This window comes from Lepeophtheirus salmonis, chromosome 14 (assembly GCF_016086655.4).
Source record: "Lepeophtheirus salmonis chromosome 14, UVic_Lsal_1.4, whole genome shotgun sequence".
Classification (NCBI taxonomy): domain Eukaryota; kingdom Metazoa; phylum Arthropoda; class Copepoda; order Siphonostomatoida; family Caligidae; genus Lepeophtheirus; species Lepeophtheirus salmonis.
In genome coordinates, this window is record NC_052144.2 from 23,252,376 (window position 1) to 23,277,941 (window position 25,566).

The 25,566-nt window shown below is 28.3% G+C and overlaps 1 protein-coding gene across 2 annotated transcripts in view; it reads right to left on the reverse strand.

Annotated features, from left to right (window-relative positions):
• The window catches only part of LOC121129279 (neurotrimin), a 242,623-nt gene that overhangs the window by 128,533 nt on the left and 88,524 nt on the right, over window positions 1-25,566 (reverse strand). For both annotated transcript variants that reach the window (XM_040724984.2, XM_071893309.1), the window contains one exon: window positions 8,099-8,495. In XM_040724984.2, coding sequence (XP_040580918.1) covers window positions 8,099-8,156 — 58 coding nt within the window. In that variant the 5' untranslated portion in view covers window positions 8,157-8,495. The remainder of the gene's footprint in view (window positions 1-8,098; window positions 8,496-25,566) is intronic.

Here is a 25,566-nt window from a genome sequence, read left to right on the forward strand (position 1 = left end):
AAGGTTATACTTTCGAATGAATGAATGATTCTCGAAGTCACTTACCGGTCCGTACATTTGAATTGAGACTCAAATTTAATGAATTATAACTAATAGTTGGGTGATTGTAGAAAAAAAATTCGGACAACTCCAGAAAGCTAATACCGTTACATTTATTTTTGATTAAAAGTTTTTTAAATCAAGTCAACGACATGGCTGATGAGCGTAAGAAGATTGAGGTGGATTCACTACTTCACGCCAGACTCCCCTTCGGGGATGTAATCAAGGGTACTACAGTATTCTGGACTACTGTTTTTTGAGTCCCTACATGATGGTTGCAATATCACCACAAATCTCAAGAGTGGCAAGCCAAAAAATTAGATTGGGACTATCTCATCTGGTCTTTCGTTGCCTTCAGGAGGACGTATTGGAAGCTGATGGCACCCATATTTGATAATTATATAGAAAATAAATTATTCAGCCACTTTTGCTCAAATAAAGTATAGAAAAAATGCCCTTCAAATGATTTATATGTGTTTTATTATTTTTTCCATAGAGTCTCAATTCTTTTGCATGGACCCGTATTCAATTTTGTAGGAAAAACGAAAAGAAAGCCTTTACGCCTTCTTACGTGTAATCTTTTCCAATATTTTGGAGCAGGAATAGATATTACAATGTTATCTTTAAAATATAATTACACAAGAAATTGGGACTTTATTACGACAGCTCCCCTGCAAGATATTAGTGCTTTTATTCATTATTTACTCCTATTTTGAATATTATAACATATTAGCGAGCAAAGAGCACTATCGTTTTTATAGTTACCTTTGTCAACAAATATGGCAATCCCAACATATCATTTTCTTTTTGATTGAAGGATTTTTCACATTTTTACTAATTCTACATATTTAATCGTCAGTAAAATATAATTTATGTATGTATGAAAAGACGTTACCGGGTGCACTTTATATAGTGCTCCCTGATTCATATACCAATACAGTATAAAAATAAAAAGATAGAACTATACAAAATGAGTAAATCTCACAGGCGTTTATTTAAAAAAAATAGAAAATACTTTTTTTCCCCTCTTCCTACGAATAAATAATAAAAGACAATATTTGTATGGCAATTCATTAAGAAATTAGATTGATTTACTTTCATTTACTATGATTTTAAAGTAAATATTTAGTCAATAAAGAATAAAATGCTTTTGATAAATACGAGTTGTGTTCAAAAAGTAAAGTAACTTTTCAAATTTTGCAAGTAGCATACATTGGGTATGCTCAATTTTTTTTAAATTGGGTCACTCGCCACAAACATATATTTACAGTTTTAGCTATATAATATGTTAAGTTTGTTTGTGAGAGGCATAACGGTTAGAAGTATTTGCATTTTCGACCATTTTTTTGCTATAGAAAAACATGGATCAAAGAATTTGTATCAAATGTTGTATAAAACATTAAATTGAGTGCTCCAAATCACCTGAAATGTTGACAATAGGATACGCAGAAACAGTTTGGAGTAAAAAAAATGTTTATAAATGGTACAAACTCTTCAAAAATGGCCAGAAAGATCCCAATGGCGAGCCTCGCTTCTGACGCCCAAGTACGTCAACAACAGATGTAAACGTCGAATAAATGAATAAAATTGTTTTGAAAACCGTCGAATCACTATCAGAGAAGTTGTTGCGGATATTGACGTATTGGTGGTATATGCCATACAATTTTTAGGGGTATTAGACGAATGTCAGCGAAGCTTATTCCGAAACTACTTAATTCTGACCAAAAGAATCGTTGCATGTGTATTGCTCCTGAGCAGTCAACAGACGTCAGTGATGATACACATTTACTCGAAATGGTCATAACTGGTCATTTCTTGCTCCCAAACCTGAAGAGAAGGAAGGAGATTTGTAACGATTGAGGTGATAAGGACTTCATCGCTGGAAGAGCTCAAGGCTATACTGAAAAGTTCTTATGAGAAGTGTTTAGATGGCGGGAAAAAGTGTTGGTACAAGAATGTTGTATCTGAGGGGAATTACTTTAAAGGGGACAACATAAATATTGATGAATAAATAAAGTCACCTTACTTTTTGAAGACAACTCGTATATTTTGATCTGGTTATAGCTATCTATTTATATTTCCAACTTAATCTTCAATAATTATTATTGGTGCGTAAATTATTTTGTTCGGCTAGGAAAATTAATTATTCAAAAAATTTAATATACATATTTAATTTAATTGAGTAAATTACTGTTTTCAATAATTAATTGTTTTACTTCTAATAACTCTTTAAAGAAACCTGCAAAATTGCGAAATAAAGGCGAAATTGTGGAAATTCAAGGTATTCTATCAAAGTATTTAAATATACTTCTTCGAAGGAAGGTTCTCTAATATTGGCTGACATTATATCATTTTGATAGACACTTAAATAGTATATGTAAGTATGTTTTTACATTTTTTAAGAGTATAGGAAAAGGGAAATTGCAGGTAAAGACAATATAGTTTGAACGGAAATAAAATAATAATATCTGGTTGGATTATTCGAAATTAACCCTTTACAAAAATTCCAAAAATAACTACACATGAAATGTGTGAATAACATCGTCAAATGATATTTGACATGAAAGGAGAATAAGAAAGAAAAAGTTCTATAAAAAATTGTTATTTGTATTGTGAGTAAAGGACAGTTTGAGACATTTGTTTCATCAGATTATTAAATAAAGAACAAATCAGACCTTTATTGTTATGCTTGTTGAAGAAGCTATATGTCATTTAGATGATAGTATAGATCACAGTTATATAAAATATATGAAAATAGAAAAAAAACGATGTAACTGTGAGCAGTGGTGTCGTTAGCCCTTTTTTAGGTTTAATTAAAAATCTTTTTTGGTGTAATCACACATGGAATCCAAAATATAGATCAGATAAGCTTAAAATTTAGCAGGAAGACATATAAAATAACTAAGCATCTTGCTATGGTATTTTTTTGGACCTCTAAAGTTATTACAAGGCTTTTTTTTTTAACGAAATTAAACCTTTTATCCTCTTTTCCACAAAAATTTGTGATGTATACGAGGTAGAATCTCTTTTGGTTTGTGTTGTACAAAAGTGGTTGAAGCGATTTTTTTACGCTCCATTCTGCCCTCTACTGTGAACGACTTAACCGTTTGTAGCTGGAAATCGTATAAAAGCGGTTAGTTTTGCTTAATAGGAGACAACAAGGCATATCAAGACAATGCCAGGCCGTATATACGTCCGGGTGGAAAGTTCTTATGCATACACAATACAGTCCGGACCACGTCCTTGTCTATGGTCAACACATTTGAAGGTACCAATTTGGCCTCAAAAGAGGCCTGTGAAAATTGGTTGTCCAATTTTACCTTGAATTGGCATAAAAACATCAGTCTTATAAAATTTATTACAAAATCAACAAATAACAAAATGTTTATAGTTTTTCATAAAGTGAAAATTCATCATGCATAGAGCTCTAGAAAAATGGATAAAAAATAATCTGATTGATCAATTCTTTTCAATTTGAATTTATTCGAGAAAAACACAATGTCATATATTTTGTAATATCAAATTAGATTGAAAATACGTCATGTATGTAATTTTTATATGTATTGTTTGAAATATAATATTCTTATTTTTAGTTTATTCATAGGTATTTATTAAATCATGATAAATATTACAATCTTTTTGATAAATGCAAGAATTGTTAGAAATCGAGAGAATCTAATTCCTTTAATGTATATTCAATGGGCATTGTTCAATGTTTTCACATAAGAATACAAAACTATTAAGATAAGGTAATAGATAACCGATTTTTTTTTTTTTTGATGAATTAACAAACGCAGTTCAAAACATAATTGGATGCCCCAGCTAAGGAATTTCAAAGGACAGTTTCAGGAATTCCAGAATATGGAGCACTTTAAATTTTTATACAGTTTTGAATAATTTAGATTTTTTGAATTCTTTGACATAAAAGCAATTTGTTGAAATCAGTATTTCTTTTGGAATTTAATAGGTCTTTGCCAAATGCAAATTTACCTACTTTGAAAAGTTATTCTACCAAATTTGTGTCGTTATTTGCGTCAACAAACATCTATGATCTAGTATTATCTAAAAACATGTCATTGTTGACTCAATAAATTTTAAAGAATTAAATTTAAGAATATTGTCCATAACTGTGCAATGATACATACGTCTCAAAAAGCAGGAAAATGGGTTATTATCTGATTATAATATCAAAGGAAAATAATGTCATTGTATTTTATAATACTTGACACTAATAAAGTGCTTCTTCTCAAATTAATTACTCTAACTCTTCAGATTGTATTGATTAGTCTTTTTGTTACTGTTGTAATAAACAGTCAGAAGTAAATTTATTATTTCCTTTATATAAATAGTAACTAATAATATGTTGATAAATACTTATTCATATGTTTTCTTCAAGATACAGGGGCGGGCAGAAGTATCCAGACAATATTTTCAAGTATAAATAATAATACACGGCATTTTCAATATATGAAATTTAAATTAAACAATCATCCATAGTTTTATTCAATATGATCATTCTTGGGATTTGATCATAAACCATAAAAGAAAAATAAAGGGTGAACCGGCCTTTATTAAATCTTTCTTGTTGAAGCAGGATATACTCCTCTTGAAACAGAGCTTCAGGGATCTCAAAGACTTATGGGGATGTTTGTTTACCTACCTTCTCAGCTCTGATCACAACTAGAAATCACAGGGGTCAAGGTCAAGGTTATTGGAAGGCCACTAATAAGCTTTGATATCGACGTAGAATTGGCTGTTGAGGTAATGCATGCCAGTTTTGGCAACATGACAAGGCTTTGAGTCTTGAATCTACATGAACCTTGTATCTGAAGGGTATGTGGCTTCCAGTCACAACATTCTTAAGAAGGTCAAGTATACTTAAAAGGTCAACATGAGATTGTTGTCAAAAATGTCAACCTGTATGACATTCTTGTCACTAGTAATCGAGCAAACATTAGTATCTTGGAACAAATCTTGGTCTTCATCACAAGAAGAATATTATCTATGTACTCTGCCAGCCTGCAGTCATTGTTCGGATTTTAATCAGCGGTCAAGGTGAAAATTTACACATCACTAAACATTTTTATGATGCCTGGATTTGATTTTTAAATTTGGCGCAGTTTTTTGCCACTTTGCGACCTGATGTCCTTCATCTTTGTAGTAAGAAGGTGACACCTTTCCATAATGTAGGACTTTAACCCAAAATCGCCCATCATGGCCCTGGTTACCGCCATTCTACTGATAGAAGCATAAATATACATTGAGATGCCAGGATTTTCTTTTATGGACCTCTTGTGCCTACCCAGGAAGTGACCAATCCCCTTTTTGGCTTTGTGTGAAGCACATGAGGAATGGGAAAGCCCGTACGCGCCTTCAGTCGCTTGCAGACGTCATAGACTCCAGCCATATTTTGTTATATAAGCATGAAAAAAAAGTTGTTTTCTTATGACACTACTTTTAGGTGAAGTTAGAGCATTATGAGAAAAGCGCAGAAAATTTAAACAAAGATACATTTATAGATATGTCAAGATACTTTTGCTCACCCCTGTACATTTATTTACCACTTGCTAAAATGTTTAAAACAAAAAGAAGAGTTTGAAGAGATGAAACGGCTTTTAAAAAAAGAGTTGCTTAATCCAATATTCTAATAGAGGATAAACATATCTAGCTGCGGCCCCAACATGTACATTCGTCTTATACACGAATAAATGTATGTGTTACATCATTATCATATTTCTTATATTTTAAATCTGTATAGTTTTTCATGATATGTATGTCTTTTACATAACATATGATGGATGCTACTTTAAAATGAAAGACTCTCTTTTGTCTTCTTATTGTACATACTATTGAAATAAAATATTTTCATTTTTTTTCATATGTTTGACTTTTATATACGCCGCTCAAAAAGAAAAATATACTGGAATACAGCTTAATCAAATATTTCAAACGCTAAATAAATTGTGAAGGAATACTAGCTTCACTCGAAAATCCTTCTTATTTCTTTCGTTGATGTAAAACATTTATCGAATGTTAAGCATATTAACATATCATATAACATAATATTTCATAAAAATAATAGTTTCTACTCTATGAAGTGTTATTAAACAATATAGATAACAATAAGTGGTTATCCTTTTTGTCTGAGTGGTATATCCGAAATACTTAGATATTCTAGATACTTATTTTTTGAGTTCGGGTACATCTTTCTATGCTCTTCAACAAGTTATAATAAGCTTTGAAACGGCAAATTTGTCAGTTGTTTACAAGCCATTGTATCATTCTGCTCGGTCATTGACAACATTAAGAACATCTATTTTTCAAAAGAGTTCTTATAATCATCGTTACTTGGTCACAATTTTGGATCAACTTTTAAATACATTTCTCGGAGTTTCGACATCTAAATGATATTTTTTTTTGTTGTGAAGTCTTCCAATTTTGTATGTGCAAATTTTTGATCTGAATTTTTGTTTTTGTTTTTCCGTATTTTTTATCTCAAATAATTTTTTTTTTTAAGGCCAAACTGACTCAAATAACAAATAAAAAATTCTTTATAATAATTTTTTCAGAAGAATCCGTTGAAGATGTTCGTTGGTAAAAATTGATAAATTTTTGTCGTAAATATATCTTCAGTCTGATATACTATTATCTCTATAGACAATTGATGGCTAGGATTGGTTTTGTCTATCATTTGTCATCTTTTTGAAAATCTTTATAAGAGTATAACCTCGGTCGAAGAGGAAACTCTCATGCATGCCTGTCCACAAAAATTATAATATTTCTTTAATTGTAATATTTGATGGTTCCCGCATACTCTTCTTTAATTCAAGATGGTAATACAGGAAAAATCCTAAAACCAGTTGTAATTAAGGCAATTTATTTCCAATTAGTTTGGTAGCAAATATGCCAATAGTTACGTTGAAATCGTATTGTTTTCTCCATATTGATATTTACACTACTTTTGTTGAATAAACGAAAAACCTACTTATCTTTTTTTTTATAAAAAAACTTCAGTATTAAAGGAGATATCCATTATATCTTTGTTCAAATTAACAACTGTGGTACTTAGTTTTTAAGGAAACTACAGAGTACTGAGTTGTATAATTTCTTACTAAATATTAATCAACTATTACCGTTGATAATTATAATACGAAGATCGCTCCATAACGAATGAATTTAAATTTTAAATAAAAACACTTTTGATTTGCCTATCAGAAATGATGTATCATAGAGTGCAATTTGAAATTTGGGACACCTATGCAGGATGGATAAATAGGAATGATTTCATATCCTAAATTAAGGACCAATACAACAAAAACAAGGACTCATGTTTTGAACGAGGAAAATGTAAAAACATAGCACGTAACACGTTCTAGATGTAATAGTTTTCTATTCAAATATTTTATATTGTAATTTCTGTTATAAATATTTTCCTCTCAGAACAACATGAATACTTCTTAGAGAAAATTAAGTCATCTTTAAAATTTGAATAGCATAAAAGCTGAATCATTTTGATGATAATTGAGTAAGAAGTCATTTTTTTTTTGGAAAAAAGTGATAATTTTCAAAACTTTGAGGCTGTTGAGCAACCTCTAAATATGATTTTATTTTGATTAAACTATGCTATTTGTATTTTTTTGATTAAAAGGAACAGATTTTCCAGCAGCAATTTGGACATTTCAACAAAACGAAAAATAAGTAACAACCTAATTAACATAAATAATTCGCTATGAGAGAGTTTACGTATTAAAAAGGAGAAACATCAATACATATGTTGAAATTCTCAAAAACCCAAATAATCCATATAAAATATTGTTACACAAGAATTTGAATTCTCAAAGTCTTTTTCAGTCATTTTTATTATACATAAGCCATAAATATATTTCACTTTTCAAGTTAATTTATTTTTTCAAACATATTGAAGAACCTCTAAGTAAAAATGAGCTTTTACACATGATTGAATGTTCAAATATTGAAACACATTTGCAACAAAACTAAAATTAGCAAATCTATATACAATAAATTACAATTAAATGTTCGTATAACCAAACAACATTACCTGAGGCTCCGATTGTACAAACCAGAAGAAAGGTCCCAGTTGCTACGATCCAAAACATCTCTTTTTAGTTTCCTTTTTTTTAACGAAATAATCGAAATTTTGTGTCGAGATTTATATGTGCATATACATATATTGAATCAGTTCCTAAAGGAAGGATATTTCTTCACTTCAAATCATCAATGATAAGAATCTTTTCCTCTTTTTTGCCTTATTCTTATACTATAGGCTCCCCTCTTACGTCTATGATTGTATTATGTTTCTTCTTGGATATATAATTATATACATATGTATATGGTATTATTATTATTCGAAGGAAAAAACTGTGATTGATTTTTTTACAGACTTTATCTTGATTTGCAGTCCGTAAAACTTTTGTTCTATTTCTTCCAATTCTTCACTGAAAATAATAAAAATGGTTCATGAGTAAATTAACACAGTTTTTCATAATGATTTACAATAGCTTATATCATTATTATAGAACATTTACGCATTTATTGAATAATACAGCGTTTAATTCATGTGAATTGCATATATAATAGTATATATACAAACATACTTGGAATGGGTAATCCTGCGTTTCTCGGGCCAAGGAGGGGGGGGGGGAAATCACATTGATTCCGGACAATTTTATAACATATTTTTTGCAATATTTGCAAAAATGAATCAGTTATTGAGGGTTATTTTTCCGACCACATTTTTACACTTGTCTTCTATAAAATAATAGAGAGTTAAAAATATTTTTGAGTGTACTTATGTAACTATTGTATACATTTTCTTATTCCTACTGTTGGGATGTTGATGTTGTTGCAGTAGACTATCACAAATATGATTTTGTACTTATACCTTATTCATTTTTGCTTTTTTAGAATTGCAATTTGTCATAGTTTACCATTTATATATGTTTGTCGTAACTCGACAATATAATATACATAAACTTGTTTGTCTAATTTGTACATACTCTAAGAAACTTTATGTCATGAGTTCTAAGTGAATGTTCTTATTTTAAGTTTACCATAATATACACACTTTATACTATACAAAAAAGTCAACCCGTAAAAAAAAATGTTCAAAAAGTAATATACTGCAGTACTTTACGTTGTTGGATCTTATAGATATATATGTCTGTACATACATAGTACAAATAAATATGTATTGAAATAAATAAAAAAATCAACTCCACAAGGCATCGTTAATTCCAAATACATGTGTGTACATTCAGTGCCAATGAAATGTTTATACATTTTAATTTTTGTAAATAATTTCTATACAATTTACCTTTCTAATTTTTTTGAAAATTATGCCCTTGTTTATTGAAAAATATACATAATTCGAAAACGATATAAATAACTTTTATATTTTGAGTGTAAATATTAAAATTATGTTTGATTAAGTGCTTTCAAGCTTATGTGTTAACAACTAAAATACATCTAGAAGATAATTTTTTATTCAGGAATTTGAATAAGTATATACCCATATATCTACCATATTAAAGTTTGAACATGTAATGGATCGATTTTCTGAATATGCATAATTTAACGCTTTCAACATTGAATTATTTAAAATAAATATTTTTAAATATATAATTCAGATTTGAGCATATATATATATATATATAATGATTGAAAAAAAGAAGTAGAAAGGAGTTTTTAAAGGTTTTATGAGTTGAATTTTAATAAAATAGTTTAAGAAATTATATTGGAACAAATCTATATGAAATAACGTTTCAATTTTTTTTTTGTTTATTATAAAGAATGGCTTTATCAAAAACAATTTTTGTTAACACTACCAAATATATTAGAAAAAAAGTAATGGACCTTAAAAGCCGAGAAAAAAGTATTGTAGAAAAAAAAAAATCCCCATAATGGTCACTCTGTGTACAACATAATTTTTATCATCACCATTGGATAGAGCTACTCTGCCTAGGACTTAATAAATTAAAATTTATTCTAGAATTTTTGAGGTGTATATTCATTGTACAGAGAACAACCACATTTTACTTTTATTGGTTGCCATGTCAGATATTTGGAGCACGATTGAGTATTTTAAAGTTATTAATGATAAAACAATTATCAAAAATTATCGAAAATTACTTATGCACAAATTTTTTTATTGAGATTTGGGAAAAAAATTTAACTTTTCAAAATGACCAAAGCGGTCATTTTTGTATTTAAAAAAACAAAACAAAAATCTTTTGATATACTTTATTAGGGAAAATTTATAAATGTTTAAATTTTTTTAAGACAACGAATATCAGTAATTATCGAATTTTTGAGTGATGAACAATTATTTTTAAACTGCTCAAGACCATTCAATATAACGGTCTTGCTCAAATATATTAATACTGTTCCTTAGTGGCTACTCAGTCGTCCATCAATAAATATGTTTTCAAAAGAATAAAATTATAATCATTTATTTGTTATAAACTATCACGTGTTTAACTACATGTCAGAAGGTAAGAAACGTTGAGGTGATATGCAGTTTATAAATTTGCTTACAGGGTTGCATCAAAATATATTGTACTCGAACATAATAAAACAAATAAATTACTTGACTTATGCATATATATACATATATATGAACTAGATACAAACAAGTGAAGGTTCTGTTATTTTAAAATACAATATTTATCATTTGACTGTATATTTACATGCAAAATTATATTCATGGTACTCTTCAATTCTTTTAAACAAATTACAATATTAATTAATTTATATGTAAAGGTTAATTAACTCATTAAGAACGATGAGTAAATTTTTCGTTGTTACTATTTAAATCAGTTTATATTTTAAATATCTCAATAAATATTTAATTTTTTTGATCTTTTATTATTGAAAAAAATGTTCATGATGATTTGAATAACACCTAATTTTTATACTTTTTAGATATGAAGTACTTTCAATGTAAATATTTGAAGCTATATTAATAAAAACAAGTTCAAAAATGAAGGCCTCACATTTTTACTTTATTTTATTTTATGCGATATATTAGAAGAATAACAAAATAATTTATATATCTTTAAATTTTGAAGCTTGTAAACACATTTTTTATTTTAAAATATCCTTTCGATATGAGGGGGGCTCTGTCAATTCTTTTCTTTTTTGTACAATAAAAATTAAATAGTCTCTTCTGAAAAAAAGTATTTTTCAGGCGTACCTTTTTTTTATATCAAAACTTCATCGTTACATCATTGTTAAACAATATAAGTGAAAACTTCGGGACTTATAGATTCATTTATTTAAAAAAAAAAAAAATACAATTTCAATAGAAAGAGCTGTTTAAATTGGGAAAAAATGTTAAAACTTTGGTCTTAATTGATTAAAATAAGTAAAAATCAGCGTTTGAACGCAGGTGGAGATTGATTTTTATTTTACTCAGTCGTAAGTAGTGTTATGTCTGTCCTTATTAACGACTGAAGACTGCAGTTCCTTCCAGTTCCCTCTCAGTCCGCTTTATTTCAATAGCTCTAAAAATTAATAAAATCGTTCTTTGATGACGTAACTCAACGTTATTATTATTTTTTTTAACAGTTTTAATAACCACTCCAAAAGACCGATAAAACCAGTTCTAAGACTAAAATGAACTGGACTGGATAAATAAGGACGAACAAATCACTAATCTTAAGTGATTGTTTATTCTGATATTTTGATGAAGAGTCAGTCTTTGAGCGTGGATCAAAATTTAACAGCTCACAAATCGTTGATACAAAATTTTATCAGTTTCACGTCATATTGAGTCACTTTGAATGGCACTATGTTTCCTCATTCGAAATAAAAGTGTACTTTATCACCAGTATGTAAAATATGAGCTTATATCAATTAGCTTAACATATACACAATTAATTTTTGATTAAAAAATACAACAGTCTTGGACTTGTGCAGAATATGTGTATCAAATTGTAACACCGTTAAATGTGTTTTGATTAGAGTAGTGTTCTCAATTGTGCTCATTGGCCCTTGTGCTCTATGGTGCATAATAATGAGCTCTACGAGAGATTACATAAATGATCAAATTAACATTTGATTGATCTTATTTTGTAAGCTACAACCTATTTAAAATGAAGTCCGAAGTAATAAAAAGATTAGGAACAACTGGATTAGATTTGTTTATGTCTTCTTCATTTTAATTATTGCTATATATAGTATTAAATAAATAGATCAAATATAGTAATGACAAAAATTATTTAATTATATTAATTATTAGAGTAATAAAATAATCATTATTTATATTGAATTTATTTCTTTATTATATAGAAATAAATTCACTCTAAATGATTTATGTAACATATTTCTTTATTATTTAACTTTAAGTTTTAATTAGTATAACAATACATTCCTAGGATATTTTTTTTAGATTTATTTAGTATAATTACATTAAAATGGATTGAATTACTTCTTATATTTTTCTTTTAGAATGAGAACATAAATTCGTTAAAAAATCTAAATGATTATTTTTTAAATATTTTTTCTCTGTTCTTAAATTTACAAAGTGAAAATCCTATTTACAATTTAATTGTAAAAATCTTATACTCACAACAAATAAAACTTCAAAAAATTATTAGATTACTTCATATAATTGAATTACGTACAAATGTAACATTATATTTTTATCCCTTCTGGTAAAGTTATAATTGAATAACAGATGCATTCTACAAATTCAATAAACTTTAGAATATAATAACATAGAATAATTAGATCTTGGTAACACTAATTAATAGTTAATAGTGGTAAATAAAAATTATTAATATGTTTAATCACGCTGTTTAACAAAGATAGTATAAGACGGAAATGTTATTAGCTTAGTAGTATTTGATTTACTGATTTCAAACATGACCTTTCGGCCTTCAGAAAGAAAGAAATAAAGTCTTGGTTATTTTTTCGGTTAAAAACCTTTTAAGATCTTGACGTTGAAGATAAAGATATATTTTTGCCCTATATTTCAACTATTTTTTAAATGCTTGCATTATGTTGCTAACCTTTACCTTAATATATAGGCATAAGACCAGAATTAAATATTTTTGTAAAGTTTAAAAATACGTTGCATATAGAAGTTTTATTATGAAGGGAACATAATGGAAAATAAAAGTAATAAATGGATTGTTAAGGGCCTTCCTTATGTTTAACATTTATTCTAATTTAAAATAACTAAGAAATATTTTACTCATGCGTTGAAAAGTCCAGGGCTTATCAAAGAAAATACGGGTTTTTTTTCGTTCAAAATTAGCTTTTATATCATTATTATTTTCTTTATGGATTAGAATCCCCATAACACTTTCCATCCCTTCAATTTTTAACTCCGGTTCTATGGCTCTATAAATTGAATATAAATAAAAAATATATTCTCATTTTAAATTCGATCTAAAATATTTCAAAAAATATTACTCAATCATTTAGAACAAATTCGATCAAAGTACTTTTTTGGATCTTTGATGAATAATTGATCCATGTTTTAAAGAGGGAACTGTTTTTAGAAAGTCCCTGGCTTCACACATAGATGCCGCTCTTTTTTGATTCACCTTATATCCAATTAGTACCAACCTTCAAAAGACAACTGTCAAAATTTCATGACAATCTTTTGTTTAAGTTTTTGAGTTATTGTGCTAAGTGTGAAACTACTTTTGTTATATTCAAAATACTGGATCAAAAACAAATTTGTGTTTGTATTGTAATTTTAAATACTTTTTGATGGGATAAAATACATTATAAGCTAGGAAATATTTTGAAAAGTGTACTGGGGACTCTTTTTTATAAGACTTTGTCTTGCTGACTTCAAACATGGATGTCCAAATGATGTTGTAATAACAGAAAACATTAATAAAATCCACCATATCGCTATACTTTCTTTATATCCTCTTGCCCAATATACACATTTAATCCAGGTCTTATTGTAAATTTTTTCAATTGTCTTATTATAAATGTTAGTTTTCCAATTGTGAACCATCATGGATATCATACACGAAAAGTCACTTGTTCATATTCTACGCATATTACGTATATGTAAGGGTTAAATAAGGTGTCAAACTTTAAAAGCTGCAATAACTCAGAGCTTATTTTTTACACTATACAAGATCCTTAATACAACTAAATTTGGGATATCAAAATTATATATCCAATTCAAAGGACAAAATTTTATTTTTACGTAAGAAAAATCTCAAACTCTGGTGGAGGGTCAATGACATCTTTATTTCGAACTGTTTGTCTATTCATAGAAGTCTAGGTACTTAAATGTCTATGGACGTCATTTTGTTTTCCTTTTCCCCCCACTTTAGCTTAGATCCTTCTCTTATAAAATATACTTTATACATTTACAATTCTTAGAGCATAATCTGTAATAAAATACATTTTTCATTGGTAATTTGTTTGAGAAAAAATACATTTAACAATAACGTGTTAAGTAATTTAGTTGTTATTTAATTTTTTTGTACAAAATTCGTGATTAAAAATGTAAAAAGACCAATTTTTGATGAATTATTTGTATTTTGGCATTTTAAAAATAAAAAAAGACAATATATTTCATCCTTATTTCACTCTGATACCTTATTTTAAATAAAACAAATAATTGCCTCATTTGGGAAAATGATAAATCCTGTCTTTATACCAAGTATCTATAGTTCCCTGGCTTATTCTTATATAATAATATGAATATTTACAACTAAGCCAGATTTCATTTAAGTTTATGATTTTGAAATTCTCGACCCTATCAGAGTAAGGCATAAACAACTTATAAAAAAACTACTTAAATCCTTGATATAATAGAATTTCATCTTTTAAATGGATTTGCCACAAATCTTTATTGATTTTACACTTTTAAACATTTTTTGGAAAATATTTGTCTCTAGATAAAGTAATAAATTTTCAACAATCAATAAATATTGCTTTCATCAGAATATGTATATATCCAAAAAATATATAAATTTGAATATTTTTGTATATATTTTTTATATCGTAATTGATCAATAAATTCCAATTTAAAATTCAATTTGGTTTATATTGATATTCGTATATATATATATATATAAAAGATTTTTAAGAAACTTTTCATAATAATAACACGAAGAATAAAGCCACATCCACTCTGGAAATTACACTATAAAAAATATATATTTTTTTAGTTGAAAAACTTATAAAAAAACCATTTGCATAAGCTTTCTAAATATTTGCTTCAGTTAATAATTAGTCGAAATATATTTGCATTGAATAAATTTAGTTTTTTGTTTATTTTTAAAAATATAACGTTGAAAGATTACTCGTGTCTACTAAATTATATGTTTTTTTAAATAATCCTGAGAGGATAATTAAGAACGAGTTTAAAAAGTATTAAAAAAGATTCAACTAAAGTGATGTTTTTGCCTATGAAATTGCAATTAAGCTGATATTACTACTTAAATATATTTTCTAAATCAAGGGATCAATTAATGATCAAAGATGCAAAAAAGTGAACAACCTGCAGGATGTTAGGGGTTGTTGCATCAACTGGAGAAACAATGCCTCCAATTTGGGTTCCTTTTGGATACCAGTTACCCAAGGCCGACTTGTTGATGGTGTTGGAGGAAAATGTGGCCCCTTAAAAATCCTAACAAGGCCATGTATTTATTTCAGAAGGACTGGGCTTCGGCCCATACTTCTAATATTGTACAAGAGTGGATGGGTAGTAAGATTAACTTCTGGTCCATGAACATTTGGCCCCTCAGAGCCCAGATCTGAATCTATTGGATTACTCCATTTGGTGGAAAATTGAGAAGAAGGTCTGCATTGTCCGCCACCCGAATATTGATGCCCCAAAGACCTCTGTTAACCAGCAGTGGAGGATCATGAGAAAGGACTTTGTTGCCAATCTGTTGCAAGGTGTTCCGGAGGCGTTTTCAGGCAGTCATTGAGTTTGATGGTGGCCAGATTAATAACTAATGTGCATTGTTATAGTAAAAAATATTATAAAATAAAATTTTTTATTAACAACGTTATCTTGATCAACTATGAGTATTTTAATAACAACTTAGAGGCAGATCTCAGTAACTATTCTACACCCGGTAAGTGTGACGCTACTTTTGTTATTTACAAAACAATAGATAAAATAACAATTTCGTGTTTTAATTTTGCACACTTCTTGGAAGGTAAACAATGGCGTGAAAAGTATTATAGGGACAATGTTTCATAAAGCGAATAAAAATTGAACAAAGAAAGCCAATTTTGAACAAAAAAAACCTTTTTTTTCTTTGTTAAGCCGGGACTTTTCAACCCATGCGTTATTGACTCTTCAAATGAGTTAATATATAAAAATAAATATTTGACAGATATATTTTGAAAAATTTTATATGTCAACATCATAACAATCTTGAAAAAAAATACCAAATCCCGAACAGGAAAAAATCCCATTTCATTTTTTTACTTGAAGAGTGTCTCTTGATAAACTTATAATATCTATAAAAACTGATGAAGTGAACAGTCTAACTTTCTAATTTGCCATTTTTTTATTTTTTATTGGACTTCCATATTGTTTTTATACTATCGGGTCATTCCTTTAAAGTTTATTATCACGAATGTTCATTGTACATGTATGTATAAGTAATTTTTACTCTAGTCTGTTGCAGTAACCACAAAAAAAAATTACACTGAAATTATGGAGGATATAACTAAGTGTAAATTAAAGTAAACTTCATTGCAAAAGATCAAACTTAAAACAATGTACATTTTGAAAACTGATTAATATTGATTTCATTTTATTTTAACGATTTTTACTGTGAGTAGTCTTTTTTGGAAACAAGATAGGGTATTTGTATAAAATTATACATAAATAATTTTGTAATTTGAATTCTAGTAATTTTATAAGCTTTCATATTGTTTCTCTTCTCTCCTTATTTCTATCACTACTGAATTAGAAAGTAATTGAATAAAATAGTACACCTATCCTTAATTAATGTATGTACACATGTGATTTTTAAAAAATTATACTTCTTTGAGAAAATTAAGTTTCCCTTCCTGGTTTATATCATTGTTTTATTAAAACAGATAATTAGTTCTATAGATGTGGTTTTTAGTACATTGTCTCAGCTTTGGAAACTACAATTGTATACCTACGGAAAATAAAACAAGTATAATATTTTATCAATAGGAAAGTCAGCAAAACTGGATGTAAGTTATGAATGAAGACATGAATGAAATATAAAAAATACTTAAGTACATAAAATATTTACAAATTAAGTATTCAAATTTTATGTTTAATAAATATTAAATATATGGAGATGTTAGAGATGATGCAGGATTTTAAATGTTGCTATTTCCAAATGAACATTATATATAGGTACGATCATACAAGTCAATATTTAATATACATTTTTTAATAAATTAATGGTTTTGTTTATAAATTTTTAGGATGGGTCAAAATACCCAAGAAATATATCAATAGTTTAAAACCTTTATCGGATGAAGGATATTTATATTGGACCCAATATGGTCTTTCAAACAAAATCTATCAATTTCATATTGCTTTATTGCAATGATCAATTTTGTCTACTTTAAGTGCAGTTTTACGCGAATTCACAGGATTCATAAGACTACTTTATGCATAGAAATTAAGCATAATTCAGCCAAGACTACTAATGCAGTCCTAACTAAATATTGAGAAGAATCATTACAGCTTGCTTTCGTGTTAATAGACCAAAGGTATCCGGGCGCATATTAATGTGTTTTTTATGTAGTTTATTATGTATAGTATGATGGCAATCCATTATTACTTTTCTTTGTTTTACCTCACCTCTTTTACTGTGTTTTTAAAGTAACAAATCTAAAAAGTATTTTGCAAAGGTAATTACATTTCAAAGTTATACATGTTTTCCCAATACTATTTAATAAAAACCATGCATCATGTATATTTTGTCTTAGATTTTACGTACATACCTTTGATCAAAGAATCTAATTACAGCATACGAATTTTTAAGTCTACTTCAAGTTTTTTTTTTTATGTATATATTATGTATCTATAAATTTATATAAAATTTTAATTTGTCAATTTTATCTTCCTTTAGCATGATAATTAAAATATGTATCTTTAAAAATATAAACAGGGGTAAAATGTTTCATTTTAGAGTCCAGTACTTTTTGACACCGTAATTTCTACATCAAAAAGTACCAAATATTTTTATTCAAAATTATTATTACAACATTAACCTGCTTAGTCTGGGTTTTTACTAGAATCGGTCTTTCATTTCTCGACCTTGTATATCCATTAAATTTTATGTGCATTTCAGCTGTAAAAGTTTTTTTTTCTATTAAATAATAATTAATTAGCTTAAACTAAATCTTAGACAGTGATAAAAATACAACACGCTCGGGAGAATTTTTTCTCTTGAACTCAATATGCGTTGGTTTGATACCCGGCCATTCCTAGAGAAATAAATATAATTAGTGTACATGGACTTCCAAGACAATAGATGGAGTAATTGTTATACTATAATGTTGACTTATAATTAATTAGTGCAACTCCATCTGAACAATTACACGAATATTTAAAAAAAGCTTAAACAATATTTAGAAATAAAAAATATTAGTGAACAGATAAAAGAATTATGACTAGATTTTCATTTCATTCCAGACAACCAACGTAAGTATATTAACAATTTGCCCATCAGCTGTATACGTATTTGTGTAAAATCGAAAAATATTGTTTCTGGCTAGATTTCACAAAAAAAAGTACTTATAAAAGTTGAGATCTCAATCAATTTACATCAAAAAGTTTGAAATTATAAATTTAAAACTTTCTAAATTATTAGAGAATAGTCATCTTCTCCCAAAAAAGATAATTATCTAAGATTGTAAAGGGTGTGACATTCCACAAAATAGTGAAATGAGGTTAAAACTTTTCCAATATATTTTTTTCATCAATACACAATAAAAAGTACCTTAATGCTGACAAAAATTAGAGGCCACTTTAATGTATTATGAGTAGTCTATTAAAATCTAAACACTTTGAATTTTACAACTCAAGAAGATATTATTTAATAATTATACCTTCAAATTTCAAGAAAATTACCGCTATTAATAGATGTTTGTTTGAGCTCACTTATTCATTAGCGGTAACGATGGCTTCCATGCGACGGTGGAAGTCTTGGCACCCATTGCAGATTTAGTCCTCTGTCATGGCGTCTTACAACTGACTGACAATGTTTTTGAGTGACTCGTTGTTTGGATGGCTCCAGGTTTTTTCCTCAATATGCAATATGCATCAAAATGTGTAGTTAAGAGGGGTTGGCATAAGGGCTTTAGAGGGTCCTAGAGTGCCAAAAAAAAGTTAAAAATAACTCAAAAGAATCTTGCAACGGAGGAAGTTGATTTCTTTCATTACTGGTCTCAAAAATGGCCTCTCCACCCTCATAAGGATATTTCCACCCACTTTTTTTTATATCTCTCTGGACAATATGGCGAGTTCTCCTGCATGGGCCCTCATGTACTTGAGGGGACTGGCCTTGTCTGTATTCTTTAACATCTCTTGGTCCAGTTTTTTTTTTTTTATATTGTCCTTCTTCTTCATACTAGCTGATGGCATAGAATGTGGTCCTGGAGACACCCTACTGCTTGGAGTAAGAGAATGGAAATTTGTAGATCCAGTTTGAGTTTCATCTTCTGGATGTTATCTAAAGAGCTCAAGTTTGTTTTGATTTGTAACTACCTGTTTATGTTTTGATATATCGAAACATGAATTCATTTTAATCACTCAAACTTCATTAATTATTGAATTAGTAAGGTTTCATATTTCATCGTACCACCCGGTAGTTTTAAAAGCTCATTCTTAATATGTAATTAGGTTGACTGTAAAAATGATTATTCTCAAAAAATTTAAAATACAATATTTATGTATACATACATTTGTTTTTTAGGAAAAAATTACATAGTTCAATTTTTTAGAACCAGTTTTATTTGTGCTATTGTTGTTTTTAACCACCAGGAAAAACATGTTGGACGTACAAATTACTCTAAATAATTTTCTCTCCAACTTGATTCAGTATTTCAATAATAATCAAAATTCTCAAGTTATGATGTAAAGGATGAAAAGATTATTTCAAATGATTGAAAGATAATTGCTCATTGCTTGAGAAGTTCCATTATTTAAAGTATTGAAAACCAATTGGAAAGAAAATTTGTTAAAGATAATGAAAGATCCATTATGATAAATTTTAGGTTTTTTTTAATTTTGTGATAAAAGTTACTGTGAAAATCTGATCAATTGAGCAGTAAAGATAGCCTAAATATAATTCCTAAATATTGAATGTGATAAATGGTATGAATATACTTTCAGACTTTTGAAATGAAGAATGGAACTAATTTGGTTTTAATAATAATTTTCATAATATTTATGCTAAAATTATCTAATCTTTAAATTTTGATAAATATTTAGTTAGAAAATATTTTCATGTGGAACAAAAATAAATTAAGGTAAGGTTATTAGTTAATTCATATTTTATGAAATATATTTAGGCTAAAATTGATCTTACATTGCAAAATAGTATAATTGATACATTTACATAAATATCCTTTTCTTTACTTTCAAATACTTTATAGAAAATTAAAACTCACAAAGATTGACAACATGCTTTCCTAAATAACTTTTATTACTTTTTTCCACTTTGACAAAAACAAATTTCATATCTCTAAAGTGCATCATTGTTTCATTATTTATGCGACTTCTATATTTCATTTTGATCTTTAAAAGGATGCTCATTTTCTGTAATTAAATAAGAATTGTATTTCCGGTTGGTCCATTGAAATATGAACACTTTCTAATTCAATAATTAATGAAGGTTGAGCTATTGAAATGAATTTGAATGAGTTTCTTGAGTTCTTTTGAACTCTTTTTCTTCCTTTTGGGTGCATGTCAAGGGGAAGGCCAGCAGTGCCCGTCATGCAAACACCAAGGCTCTCAATGCCACTGTCAGCCAGCTTTGAACGCTATGACAGAAGACTACAGTTGCAGCGGGAGCCAGCATTTCGGTCGCTACCTGGAAACTACAATTATCACTAGGAACGGCCATGATTAAGAGTGCTCAAATACACATCTATTTATATGATTAATTTTGTACAAGTCCTATTGCTAATTAATAAATTATATCCTGTTGAATTTTAAAATTCAAAGTGTTCAAATTATAATGAACCACTCAGTATAGATGTATTGTATACAAGTATTGAAAGACAGTAAGAAAATTCTGATGGCTTAGAGAAGAACACTTTTCAAAAGTATCATCTTTCAGAGAATAAAGAAAAAATGTTCTTGACTACTTATCAAATATTAAAAAATCTATGGTCATCCCTTTTTTCATTCACGTAAAGAATGAGTCTGGTAAAATAAATACAGAGTGGGGATTTTAAATCGGGAAATTTAAAAATAATTTATGTGACAATTTATTTCCCAAAATTCTTTCAACAATTCACAAATCTTTTGCTATTAACTGTAAGGGATCCATAGTCAATCACTAAAGCCAACCACCTTCAGTTTCAATGACAGCCTCCAATTTGACCCTGAATCTGGCAAAGGCCTAGATGGGGATCACCTTGCCTAAGTTTACCATTATCTTGAGCCCACAAGGAGTCAACAGTGTTATTTACACTTTTATTAGACTATCTCACTAAGATGCCCCACAATGTGTGGTCCAATGGATCAGAGGCCACATTTCCCTTGCACTTTTGCTTCTGTAGATCTAGAGTGCATTTTTTGCTCTCAGAACAATCGTGAGTCTTCCTGCTAGATGTTACACACACATCATACTCCTTGAATACTCCAGTAATATAATCAACAATGGGTCTGGACAGCATTGTAAAGTTAATAGTCTCCCTGGTCGTGTGCCCGGCACGGACGCACACAACAACAGCCAAACAGCATTATTATTTCCAGACTTTTGAATTTCTTCACAAAATATATTGATATTGTAATGTATTCGTGTCTCCTTCCCTCTGATTCTCGTTTACTGTATTTTCTTGTATGTATATATCTTTCTAAATTACTGTCTTTAACTCGTTCTAAGTATAAATAACTATGTATGATATATATATATATATATCAGAGTAGTGTTTTGTATTAATAAGAATAAAGATGTTCCTATTAACAAGCCTTGTCTTATTCCTCCACGCCTTTTCTTCTCCTCATTTCTCTCGGTCGTCATGGATCCCTCCTTTTAATAAATAATTGGAACCTCGTTACCTTTGTCCAGACACAACAGATATGGTGTATATTTTTGAAGAATGATAAATATACGACTTTTAACATTATAACACAAATAATGTGTTATATGTACATATTCAAAACATAACAAAAGGGAATCAAGTTTATAAAGACCCTTTATATTGAATAAATATATATTATAATATAACGGTTTCCACTAATCTGGGAGCGAGCACATATTTTCTCAGAATATATAGATTTTATAAGAATTATTAATATAATAGTCTACCAAGTGAACACTTTTCTTTAGAAATATAGATACTTGAAAATAAAATTTAATTATCTTCTTGAGAAATATATAAAATATTAATACATAAATTCAAAAAGAACGTCTGCCATAATAAATGGTTATAATGTACGATCAGTAATAATTCTAGGCAGGATTAAAATACTTTCACTATTTCGACTTTTTATCTAATAAAGAAATTGATTTTATGAATTGAATTAATTAAAAACAGCTCGACTCAGAATTAAACAAAGATAAATGAGAAAATGCCCTTTAATAAGTGATATACTTTATACTGGTTAAAGAACTTAATCTATCATTTAGTGTCCATAATTATAAAAATAACCGTTTATATATACAATTTTTTCACAATGTAAGCATTTAGTGTAATTGGTAATGTATTTATTTATCACTGATGTGAAGTTTCTAAATCCTCAGGAAAGTGATATTCAAATATTTTGACAAGTTTTATGATAATTCAGAAAATGACTCCAAACTCACTAAAATATTTGAAATATGTACAACAAAATTCCTATTTTCTAATATAAGTATACTGAAGTTATGAAATCACTTATAATTCATTATCACTTGATCACGTTCCCATGAACTATTTATACACATTATAGTGGAGTTGAATATTCTTTGGGGCTTTGTTGACAAAGATATCTAGAAAAGAGGACCAGAATAATTTTTATAGTCTAGGATCGTCTTTTACTTATTTTTATTTTACAATTGAGACTCATATGTAATGCAGGAGTCCCAGGTGAAGCTTTAAGCGCATATAATTACAGTAATAATACATCTTTAAAAAAATATTCAGCAAATTGCTTGTTCATTATTTACACCAATGACACTGAATGACTAAAATTAATTAAGTACTTTTCTGAGAATATGAGTTTGGAATAAAGTAGATTTTGAATGAAAAGGCTTCCAGAGTTCAATGAAGGAGTTGTTGATAAAGTATGAGAGCTCCTTTTCTTCATCAATGGGTATTCAATTCGGGTATTCTTTATCTTTATCAAACTCCTCAGTTTTAATAAAGACATAAATACAAGATAGAGAGCGTTTGGTATGTATTTGAGTCAATATATGATGAACTAACATATTTGGATGTCAAAGGACATCTGGAAAAACAATGATACTTAGATTAAAGGAGATGAAATCCACCTAATGAGGTACCATAACCTCTTTTAAAAATATAAGATCCCTAAATATAATGGATATCATAAACATATGTGAATTCAATGGAACTATGGGTGGATGCAGAACTATATAGCCAGATGCTTTACGAAAAAGATCCATCCAAATCATCCTTATTGTTGCCGAAGTCATCGATTATATATATATCACTTTTCTGACTAAAGTTTATCACACAAAATATTCTCACTGAAGATTGCTATGTTATTTCATTTATTCCTGCTTCACCCTATGATGTGGTTTGAATGTAAGAGGTTTCGTGGGAGCTTTTATGCTCTCTTGCTTATATATTAATGGTTTACGTAAACTTAAATTACCTTTATTTGGGAAATAATTAAAAAGTGTTTCATAAAAAAAGAAATCACTATAAAATATTCATTTCTTACGTTAAAAATCTTTCCACTAGATAAGTCTACTTAAATAGAATATTACGTACATTATTGCTCATATGGATAAAAAAAAGCTCATTTTAAATATTGTTTTTCTTAATATTCCCAAGAATTGACTATGAAATTTATATAATATATAAAAAATAGCAATATTGACTGCCTTCAATGCAGTATTTGTTTTAACTTCAATATTCCTTCTCAATTTATACAATGATATACAATACAAAAAGAAAGCATCAGGACATTTTATGAGATTTTAAAAAGTCATGTTTCGGGTTTATAAGAATACGAACAAATATAAAGTCAACTGGTGAAAATTCATTCAATTTATTAAAGAATGAAGCAACGTATCCGAGTAGATAACGTGCATGGGATAAGTTATTATCTTTAATATATTATGCATAGGTTGGATTCACAGTCGCTCCCAGAAAAGGAAATATTATGATATATATTTATAAGTATATTTTGGATGCTATCCCACATGGAATCCAAAATGGTCGAACAGATCAGTCTGATATTTAGCAAATATACGTATAAAATAACCAAACTTGCTCTTAGAATATTTGTTTGGGTCTCTGAGGTCAATAAGAAGCTGTTTTGTACAGTAATAACAACTCATTTCCCTCATAGCTATCTCTCAGGCATATTAGATGGTCATTTTGAACCAATTTTAGCCTTAACAAAATCTACTGGTCCAATTTCGTCAATAAACTGGTTCATAAGAGTTCTGATATGATTTTTCAACACAATGGTACATACTGGTGCCATGACTGAGTCATGGCTCAAAAACCAAAATCTCACGTTTGGGGATAAGGGGCGTGGGCAGGCAACAGCCCCAATATCAACACAATTAAAAATCTTCTGTTCGTGGGAATTTGAAAGAGTTAGAGAGAATTCTAAGAGAGAGTGGAACAACATTCCTCAGGAGAATCTTCAGAATATGATTAATTTGGTAGATGCTATATTTTGTAATTAAGTTTCTAAGATTGTAAGCTAAATAAAAATATTCATTTTTTCCACTAAATCATTTGTATTTATTCAATTTACCATATATATTGAGACAATGTATACATTAATTTCAAAGATAATCTCTATTTCAAATAAAGTAATTGTAATATTATAATGCATACTTACACTTAATCACTGCAACTCCAACCAACCATCTAACGGTACATTAAAAAAAATAGAAAAGTGAAAAAAGTCACAAATATTTGGGAAGGCTTTTAGTTTAGAAATATTTAGAAATTCAAAATATTTGGATACTACATTTGTTCTATTTAATTCAATTCAATTGTTTGTTTTAAGGTAAATGACTTTAAGGAAAGAGTTAACATGAGTATCAGTCTTAGTAATATCATTTTTTAACTCCTGTCTGGCAGGGTTAAAAATTTTAATTGCAGATTCTTCCTAACTTTGAAACTATATTTATAATTAAAATTTCATTCTGTCGTAAA